At 64.9% G+C, this 10,194-nt stretch overlaps 1 protein-coding gene across 4 annotated transcripts in view; it reads right to left on the bottom strand.

Annotated features, from left to right (window-relative positions):
• Positions 1-525: 525 nt before the first annotated feature.
• The window catches only part of MORN1 (MORN repeat containing 1), a 51,159-nt gene continuing 41,490 nt past the window's right edge, over positions 526-10,194 (bottom strand). For 2 of the 4 annotated variants that reach the window (XM_049618248.1, XM_049618250.1), the window contains 2 exons: positions 2,709-2,755; positions 526-837 (listed from right to left, as the gene is read on the bottom strand). In XM_049618248.1, coding sequence (XP_049474205.1) covers positions 689-837; positions 2,709-2,755 — 196 coding nt within the window. In that variant the 3' untranslated portion in view covers positions 526-688. Of the gene's footprint in view, positions 838-1,080; positions 1,247-2,708; positions 2,756-10,194 lie in introns of those variants that run through there. The other 2 variants (XM_049618251.1, XM_049618249.1) reach the window with 2 other exon arrangements.

Below are 10,194 nucleotides of genomic sequence, written 5' to 3'. Positions count from 1 at the left end.
TGCACACAGGGTGAGCCCAGGCGTGGAAGCAGGAACTGAGCGCCCACTGGGGAGAGGACGCAGGAGGAGGCCCCGCCACCTGCCCAGAGCCCCCCTCTCCCGGGCACCGGGTGCATTTCAGAGGCAGCTGTAAAATCCGAGAAGTGTCCCTTGCCCAGTCCCTGCAGACACGAAGCTTGTTTCTGGAAAGCCAGTCACCTGCTTACTGCCTCCTGATTTCTCCTTTGGCAGCCAGTGTCCCCAGGCTGTTTGCGGGGCGGGGGGAGGAGGGGGACTGAGCCACCCTCCAGGGCAGGGGTTGTGGCAGGGAGGCAGCGCTTGCTCTGACGGCTCGGTCGGGCCAGCGTCGCTGCCAGACTCTGTAGCAGGGGGACCGGGACCGTCCCATCCCCAGCCCGGCCTGGGCTCAGCCTGGGGCCCGGGGGGCCAGGCGGAAGGGGGTCCGGCACTCACCCGGCTGAGCCTCCACGGGTATCCTGGGTGTGCGGGAAGGGGCTTGCGTCTGGGCGAGGCACCTCTCGGCAGTCAGTGCTGAGCATTTTATTAAAGCCGGTGGCCTTGGGGTGCACGAAAGGTGGCCCCTCCGGCCCCCACTCAGGCCACTGGGAGGAGGGTGCCCTTGAAAGGCAGGGGTCTCCCTGGGGGAGAGAGGACACTGGTGGCTCTCGGGCGCATGGGGATGGTTCTTCTAGCTCAGGGATTCAGGGCCTTCTCCAGGGATGTGGGGCTGCCGGTCCGTCCCCTTCCCCGAGACCCGAAGGTGTTTGAAGGCGGTGGGCAGCACGTGGCCCAGGAAGGGAGGGTCGGTCACATCGCGGATCATGATGACATACTCCCCTGCAAAACACGGGCGCTCAGACTCGGTCCCCAGTAGTCCCGCCCTGTCCGGGCCCCTGCCCTGGCTTCTGCCCACCCCCAGACCCTGCCCAGGACCTCAGGTGTCCTCCCGGGCCCTGTGACCCCAGGACCTGGCGCGCGGAGCACCCCTCACCCCCGATGGGGCTGCATGACCGAGTGCAAGGATTCTTTTGAGAAAACTCCCCATCTTTTTAGCAGAAAAGCAATTCATTTCCTCTAAAATGTTTTTTTAAATAATTAAGCCTCTGAAGACACCGTCGTCTGGTTCGTTTGAAGCCCCCGCCCGGCCGGGCTCAGGCCGGTGAGGTGGGGGGGGGGGGCGCCCTCCAGGGCGCCCCGGGGATGGAGAAACACTTTCCCTTCTGCAGTCTGTAAACTGTCTGCAGAGCTTCAAAGTTGGAGAAACCATAAAAAAGAAAATAAGAAATAACAGAAAGTGTGGTTGCCATAGAAACCGTCCTTTTCCCCTCCCCCGAGCCCGAGGGGGCTGGCACCGGAGCGTGGAAAAACCTCGCTGGGCTGGCCCGGGCTCACACCAGGAATGCGGCCGCAGCTGAAACGGGGCACAGGAGGCGGCTCACACCGTCAGAGAGAACATTCCAGCGCCCTGGTCTGGGAAGCAGGCACTCCCCTCGCTGCACAGTCACCAGGGTCTGTGGACACCCTGTGTTCTGGCGGAGGGGGGGGGGGTGGCAGGACGGGAAAGAGCCTCGGGGGGGGGGGGGGGGGGGCAGGAATTTGCTGGGCTTTGAGTCAGTTCCTTCAGAAATTCGGGGGGCCTGGGCGGGGGCCCGCGTTCTGCAGCCCCGGGCACCAGGCCTCCCTGGCCGGCCTGGAGGAAAAGCCGCGCATGGCAACGCCACAGTGTTTCCAAGCAGCCGGTTTCTAGGTGTTCCCGGGAACACGGCTACACCCACCTGCGGCCAGCGCGCCGGCTGGGGGGCGAGCTCCGCGGGCAGCGGCCGCAGGACCAGCCCCAGCCCTCGGCTCACCTCCCTGCCGCGCTCTTCTCCCTGAGGACGGCAGGGGGTCTGGCCGGTGGCCACCGTGCCGGCCTCAGAAGCCACTCCAGGCCCGGCCCACGCGGCCTGGCCGTGGGCCCGGTGCCCAGCGTCCCCACAGAGGCGGCACGGCCACCCGCCGGCTTCACCCCTCGAAGCAGAAGTCGCTTCTCCTCGGGGCCCGGCCCTCCTCCGGCCTGTCGCCCATCGGACCCCGCAACTGGGTGCAGGGGGCGCCCCCTCTGCCCACGCACGAGGGGCCCAGGGTCCTAAAGTAGGGCGACCACAGCATGAGCTTTGCTGGTGTCAGCAGACTCACGTGGCTGCTGTTGGGACTCGTCGCGCCGGCCCGCACGGCAAGGTGGGGGGCGCTGCCCAGAGCCCGGCCCAGCCCTCCCCCACACAAGGGGGGCTCGTGGGCCACAGGCTTCAAATACACGAAGGGTTGAGGGGGCCCAGACCTGGAAGCCTGCCGGCCTTCCGATCGGGACCCTGGACTCAAGGAGCCAGGGACGTTCGCTTCGCCCGTGGGGACAGAGAGGCCCCCCCCCACCCGGCACCCGCGGCCATTCCAAGGGCCCGGGGAGGGCCTGGTGGAAGCCCATCCCCCATCCGTGCCCCCTCCACCTGGGGTGCCTCTGGGGGAGCCCAGAGGGGCATGGGGGGCGGCCGGGCCGGGAGCCACCCTCTCTGATTCCCTGGCTTCCAGGGTCAAGACGAGTGTTGAATTTAGGGGTGCGTTCAGAGGAAGGGAGTCTTTCCAAAAGGTCGGCAACGATGATACATGTGGATTGTGGGGTGGTGGGTGGAATCGGCCCCACCCCCCTCTGTCCCCTGCCGGCCACCTACCTGGGAAGGCCGCAGCCGCGGGCTCTGCGGTGGCCGCCCCGTCAGGCCTGCAGGGAGAGGAGAAGGAAGCCCCTGAACCGCAGCCCCGGGGCCCTGAGGACAACAGAGACCCTGCTGTTCCTGCCTGCCGGCCTCAGGCGGGCACAGGTGTGACCGTCCTGTCCTCCGAGGCCCATCTCTGCCTCCCGAGGGTGGAGCGTGCCCCCGTCTGGACAGCTCTCTGCCCCTGGGCCCGGTGCCTCGCCGTCTAAACCCAAACATGGCCACAGAGGCTGGAGCCAGACCCCAACAGACCCATCCCTGTTTCCACAGCTCTGCAGGATCAAAGGTTCTTTGCACGGAGCCCCCACAATGCCGAGCAGAGAGGCCACTCGGAGAAGGGCTGGCACACCGGCTCTGCCTGGAAGTGACTTACCAGTGGTGTTTATTTTCCAGCGGCAGCCGGGTTCGGCGGGGCCCTGGTGCGTCCTCCTGTGTCCCCCTCAGAGGGACCGGAGGCCATTGCTACCTGGGAGCCTCATGGGAAGGGAAAGAAAGGGGAGCAGGCAGAGACAGGCTGTGCGGGGTTCCCTGGGCCTGGACCCAAGTCCGAGGGACGGAGACCCTCACTTCTCACGCGGTGGCCGCGCGGCGGCCACAAGAGGCCCTGACGGGCAGCCCGAGGCGGCTCAATCAAGCCCAAGTCTGAGGGCTTTGACCTGACCGGGGGTTTCTGCCGGCCCGCAGGGGTGGTCACCAGGAGGCCACCTTGGGGACATGAGGGTGCCCACCTGGACCCCCAGCTGCCAGATGCACCTTCTTGGTGGGACAGAGGCCCCAGAGCGACGGGCTGGGCTTTGCCCTGAAGGATCTACCCGGGGGCCTCGGGGGGAGCCACGGGACTCCTCCCACCCCGGCCTCCGTGGCTGGTGGTGGTTTCCTGTTATCAGAGCTGGGGGTGGAGGACGGGGGCTCCCTGGCATCGGCTCGGCGACCTGCCAGGCTCCGACCCCTTGCCAAGCTTAATTACCACGGGCATGGTTTGGGTGATAAAAAATTAAAGACAAAAGATTTTAAAATTACTTCATTTTGAGCGGGGGAAATGGGCCTTGGCTGGGACCCAGGAGCCACGTTACAGATTCTGAAATGTGGGTGAGGAGGGGAACGCGGATAAATAATTCAGGACTAAGAATAACCAGAGTCTGTCAGCCTGCCAGAGTCAAGAGAAATAGACGGGGTTACAAGAATCCTGAGAGTTTTTACAGAACCCCCAGGGCCTTGAGAAATCGGGAGGCAGAGCTGGGAAGCAGCTGGGGAGTCTCGGTGTGAGGAGAGGCCAGAGGCGCCGACTGATCAGCGGACGGTTCTCCCAGACCCGCGGGGTGGGGACTTGGCGCCCTGGGAGGCGGTCCCGAGAGGCCACCTGCTGAGGGTGCACCGGGAGCCCTGGGCCGCATCGTGACAGCAGGAACACTGGGCACTGACTGTGTAGACAGCACTGAGCTGAGCCTCCAGGAACCAAGGCGGGGTCAGAGCCAGAGGAGGGGACAGGCCCCCTCTGGGAACCGGTGCCGGCGCCTCCTGGGCGGAAAAGGGCGCTGGGAGAGTCGGGACCCAGGGGCCGGGTGGGGCTGGGAACCCAGGGCTCCAGCCTGGTTTTCTCTTTATCTGTGGCTGGCGTCCTTGTCCTCATGTTTCCTGTGCTTGGGGTTCCTTGTGTCTTGAATCTGTAGGTTTATAGTTTGCGATGAGTTTGAAAACACGGTGGCCGTTATTTCTTTGTCTCTTCGGCCGCGTCCTCCCCTTGCGGCACTTGGGGGCCTCTGATTCCGTGCATGTTTGGCGGAGAGGAGCTGTTCGGCAGTTCAAAACGCTCCGCTCATGAAGTTCAGCCCTGCTTCTCTTCCTGGGCTTCATCTGGGGGGTTTCTGTGGCTGTGCCTGCAAGTTCACGCCCCTCCCGCCCACCCCTGGCCACGCACATCATCTTTGGGGGGTGAGCCCACTCCTTCACGCCTCACTTCTGCCGAGCGTGGCCGGTCTTCCCTGCTGGACACACAGAATCCAGTGACGACGTCTCATGCTGCCGTCTACTGGCTCTTCCATTGGTGTCCTTTCTGGGTCGGCTTTGATCGGTTCATTTTTCCTCATCATGGGTTGTACTTTCCTGCTTTCTTTGTGTGCCTGGTAATTTTCGGTCAGATGTCAGACATTGTGAATTTTACTTTCTTGGCCACTGGATGCTTTTGTATTCTTATAGTCTTGATGCTGTTTGGTTACTTAGAGACGGTTTGATCCTTTTGGGTCTTGCCCTTAAGGCTTGCAAGGTGGGGTTCGAGATATGGTTAATTTATTCCCCACCACTTAGTACTCTTCTGACATCCTGTGAGTTGAGGTCTTCCGGACTGGGCCCTGGACCGAGCACTCTTCACAGCCCCGTGTGAGCTCCGGGCAGGACTTGCTGTGACCCTCTCGCTGGTTTTCCTGGCACGTTCAAGCACGTTCCTCACGCTCTGCAGATCTCTAGGACTCCCCTCTCCCGTGCTGCCTCCTGCAAACTCTAGCTGCCTTAGCTTCCCGGGACTCCCAGCTCCTTCTCTCCCCTCGTGGGGACCCCTGAGCCTGCGGGGTCCCCTCCCTGCACTACAGCTGGAAATGCTCTGGGAGGCGAGCTGGGGCCTCTCAGGGGCTCCCTCTTCATCACATGATACCCAGTGTCTTGAAGGTTGGCCATGGTTTCCTGGATCTTATCCGGCTTGTTACCTGTTTTCCTGTGGGAGGGCAAACCCAGCCCCTCATGGTCCCGCATTTACAAACCAGACTGAGACGTGGTGCTCAGATGGCCCCAACTCGTGTCTCCGTGGCCCGAGGGCCGGGGCTCCTAGTGGGGGGCAGGGCGTGAGGCCTGTGCGCCTGCTAGTCGGGGTTGTCCTTCCAGGGCCCCCAAGGGGCATATTGTCCTGACTGCTTGTGTCGCTGTGAGGTGGGGCCTGGACCAGTGTGAATACTCTGTGGCGAGGTCCCCGTGGTGGGTCTCCTGGTCCCCATCAGGCCTGGCGGGCCTCACCCGTGGGGCCAACGGCCAAGCTGGCACGAGGAGGGGACCGGACAGCCTCCTTTCAGGGCCGACAAGTAACCTGCAGGTTCCTATCAGGTGCGCAGATACCTGAGTGGCCCACAGGCCCAGCTGCCCTCCCCTCGGCACCGCCGGCCCCGCCGCTCCCCCTGACCCGTGCCTTTCCCTTTCCGTAGGACCCGAGAGTGTCCTGTCTGAGCTGAGCCGGGCAACCTCAGCAGGCTCTCCTCACTTCACCTCTTCCAGGACAAGCGTGTCTCAGGACTGCACTGAAACACCATGCAGCCCCCCAGGGATGCGCCTGGGGACTCCGTCCCACCGGAATTACCAGCAGCATGTCTGACCCTCAGCAGAACCACTGCTGAGGCGAGGCCCACGGCAGCCCGGGCACGCCCAGGTGGGCGGAGCTGTGGAAACGGCCATAATTGAAGGGGAAGCCTGAGGCCGCCCAGCCAGACCCTGGCCCAGTGGGACCGGAACCCGGCGACCTGTGCACGCTCGTCCCTTTCCTGGGCAGCTGAACAGAGGGAGGCAGCTGGGGAGGGGACGTCAAGACCCCGCAGTCAAGCACACGGTGGGTGGCAAGAGAAAGGGGTTCCCTTGGGGGGAGCCAAAGGTCTCTAGCAGCCTGTGTGACCCGGGCCTGTCCACCCACAGGCCCACCAAGGGACCTGCAGGGCTGTGGGCAGGGTGGCCCCGTGGCCCGGCAGAGGAGGGCCGTTGGCTACAGACCCGACTTAGGGCTAGAGGGCTGGGGAAGCAGGCCTGCGGCTTGGTCAGGCCTGGTCCTGACCCTGGCTGTCATCAGTTTTTCAGGCTGAGGTGGGCACGTGGGCAGGGCATGGGGTGTGGAGGCCCTGAGACCTGACCTGGGCACGGGGACCAGTCTGCCTGGGGCTCAGCATGGCGAGAAGACACCCATATCCTGGCTGGGGAGAGCTCCCCGCCCAGAGCCGTCTAGGTCAAGGCCCCGGGTCCCGGCCTCTGCCCACAGCCGTGTGGGCATCATGGCAGTCCTCCGGTACCGATGGGATGTGCCGGCTTAGGGAACCGGGGAGCCACGGAGTCCAATGTCAGTCAAGGCAGGGATTGGGGAAAACTGCCACCCTGAGGGCGTGTGGCCCGCAGGGAAGCGACCTGGCTCTCCCGACCTGCTCACGTGGGATGGGAGACCCGGGGCCCTCTGTGGCCCCCACACAGAGCCCATAAGGAATTTCCAAAATCAGAACATCAGCTAATTGTTGGAGCACAGCTGGCCCGGATTTGGGGCTGAGCTGGAAGCCATCACCACTCCCGGGGGACCCCTGGGAAACAGGAGCCTCAGGGCTGTGGGTCCTGAGTGACGGCCACGGGCACAGACACGGGGTGCAGTGGGCACGCAGCCCCGGCTGCTCCCCCTCTGCCGAGCGTGTTCTGCTCCACGGGGCACCCAGGGGCACTGGGGTCACACTGCCACATTGCCCCCTGCAAGTGAGGCCCCTGCTTGCACAGGCGGGAGAGCGGCCGGGGGCCTCGGATGGCGGGGCGGGGAGGGGACGTGAAGGTGTCCCCCCCTGGCCTGCAGTGGGCGTGTAAGGGTTAAGGCCCCGCCTGCCGCCAGCCTCCAGCCTTGTCGTGCTGTGCTGTGGGTGGGGTGGGGTGAGGGCGCCCCATCAGCCCAGCTGTTCCCGCCTGGCCCTCACACCTGCTTCCGTTTATTACTCCTGCTGGGACGATGGGGCTCAGTTCTCCATCTTTAGAGTTTCTGAGGAAGCAGAGAAACCCATCAGTCTCCATGTCTGATTTTCCATGAACACGCCCGGAGGAGCTTCCAGCCCGGGGATGGGGGGGGGGCAGGGAGGCCGGGCCCACTCTACCAGGGGCCGGTGGCCAAGGAAGGGGTGACGAGGTCCCCAGGGGACCAGAGCCCTCTGCCTGGCTCCCTCTTGTCTTGGGAGCCCTCTCCCACCGCGCTGCCCTGGGGCTCATCTGAGATCAAGCTACCCGTCCCCCCAGCCCCGCACTTTGCTGGGACACCCCTGGGAGCAGGGCTGCCCTACAGCAGACACATTGCCTGGTGACGCAGGCCGCAGGCCGAGGAAGACCTTCCTAGCTGAGGGGCCGGCGTGTGCCAAAGGCTGGCGGGGGGGGCGGGGGGTTGCTGTGTGTGGAGAACAGGGCGGGGGCCCAGGTGAGCTGGAGGGGGCAGAGGGGCTGAGGGCTTCACCCCGGACCTTTGGGTTACGAAGCACGCACTCCAGTCTCCTGAGCTGAGCCCTGTGTAGGTCACAGAGCGGAGGGAGAGAGGGTGGGGGGCACCCAGAAGTGGCCCCAGAGGCGGCCGTGGTGCAGGGAAGGGGATGCGTGAACCCCACCCGTAGGGCAGCGCGGGGCAATAGCTGGCTGGGCCCCGCGAGGAGCCAAGAGGCTGATCCGAGGGCCTTCCCGATTGGACCCTGCACTGCCCCCCCACCCCGCCCCCTCAGCCCCGGCGCTCAGACGCGGGACAGGCCACCAGCCTGAGCCTGTCGTCCCTGGGACCCCGGTGACCCTGGAGGCCCCCGCCCAGGGCCCTGCTCTTCCCTGGGAGAGCCCGCTGTCCACCGCACGCTTCTCGCTGCATTCCTGCGGAGACATTCCTGGCATATTACGGAATTTCACAACATGACACAGGGCCCCGTCAGTTCCTGAATGATGTGGAGTTGGGTCAGCTGCAAAAGACGAAGTCTGTTGTGTAAATGTGGCTGTGAGTCTGCCCGGCCGCCCGTGAGAATTCCACTGAAACGGGGCATTCTCCCCCAGACCCTAAGTGCGTGTTTTGTAACAGCACAACGCGGCGGCCAGTCTGCCCGGGGGTGGCTGGGGGCCTCGGGCCGACCTTGCCCGTGACTGCTCACTGCCGGCTCAGCACTCGGCCAGCCCGGAGCCTGATGTGCTGGCCGGCACAGCCCCTCCCCTGCTCACCCGGAGAAAAATGGGTTTAATTAAGACTTCCGCGATTAGTCACTTCATCAGTCACCAGGCCAACACAGATGGGGCCAATTACTGTTTTTACTTGAATAGATATTTGGTGCTGGCAACCCCTCCGGGCAGGGTCGCGCAGGTGACCGCTGAGCGCCTGACGCGGGCCTCTGACCTCTTGGGGAGGCTGTCCAAGCCTCCATCCCGGGCTCCTCGATGACCCTGCCCCGGGGACACGGGTCCACCTGCCTTGCCCCCTCCTCTGCCCTGGGGCCTGGGTGCTGTCCCGTGAGACCACCACTGGCTGGCCCCGCTGAGACCCGCAGATGCCCCGGGCAGGGCCTCCAGGGTCAGCCGGATTCAGTCGGGCAGGCCCGGCTGGGGCCCTCGGAGCACAGCCCCAGGCCCTGGGGATGCAGCCTCGCCCCGGGCCGTGGGCACAGAGGGTCAGCCTCCGGGCTCCTCACAGGGCCTGGCCAGCGACTGCCCCTCTCTGCTCCAGGATGGGGTCCGTGCGCAAACCCCGAAGCCATCTGCAGACCACCCCCAAGCGGGGTCCACACGGAAAGCGCCCACGTGACCCTGGGGAGGTGGGAAGTCAGGTCCCAGACTCTGAGGGAAGAAGTCAGGGCCGTGATTCATGCCATTTCCCGGGACACGGCTCAGGGCCCCCGGGACAGGGCTCAGGGCCCTCCCAGCAGGGACTCTGCTGAGCATGGCTCGCTGGGGTCTGTGGTGAAGCGCTCCGAGCGGGCTGGGGGCTGGGCACGGGACCACATGGCTGCACCTAAGTGCCCCCTTCCCCAGGCGGCACGCCCCACGAATAAACGGTGAGAGCACGTGTGCTGGAGGGTAGAAGCCACTGCGGGCCCAGCGGCCTTGGCGGGTGACCCTTCACCTCCCTTCCCTTCACCAAAATGCACAAAGGTGATTCTCCTTAGTCACTGACGATACCGCAGAACTGCGCCTGGAAGCTGGAGGCAGCCAGTTCTCTCCCTTCTGATGCAAATCAAACCTCCGCCAGGCTCTGAAATGACAGGGTGGCACGACCTTCTTCATCTTTGTGAGTATGGAGGCACCTTTTTCAGTCATTTCCATTGGGCGAGCCTCCTGGAAGTCTACACGGGGCTGCTCAGCGGGCAGGGTGAATAAACGAGCAAACGACTAGTGGACTGTGGCTGCTGGGGGTCACCAGGCAGAGGTGGGCAGCCCAGGGCACACAGGTGACCAGGGGCGGGAGGCTCGGCGAGGACGCAGAGGCGGCCCCTGTCCGTGAGGCCGCACGTGGGCACGGGCCACGCTGCCGCCGACCCTGAAGCTGACCCGGGTCACCCCGGGCGGGCTGGCGGCTGCCCAGACCGCTTCGGACATTCAAGTCAGCCCCGTGGCCCCGCCATCCCTCGGCCTGCGGGAGCTCTTGGACTGTGCCGACACCCACAGGCCATTCTGCGCCCCTGGACCCCGGGCGCGGGGAGGAGGCGGTGTGCGGGCA

Source organism: Panthera uncia (assembly GCF_023721935.1).
Source record: "Panthera uncia isolate 11264 chromosome C1 unlocalized genomic scaffold, Puncia_PCG_1.0 HiC_scaffold_4, whole genome shotgun sequence".
Lineage (NCBI taxonomy): Eukaryota > Metazoa > Chordata > Mammalia > Carnivora > Felidae > Panthera > Panthera uncia.
Note: the sequence above shows the minus strand (reverse complement) of the source record. Positions and strands in the feature narration are given on the sequence as shown.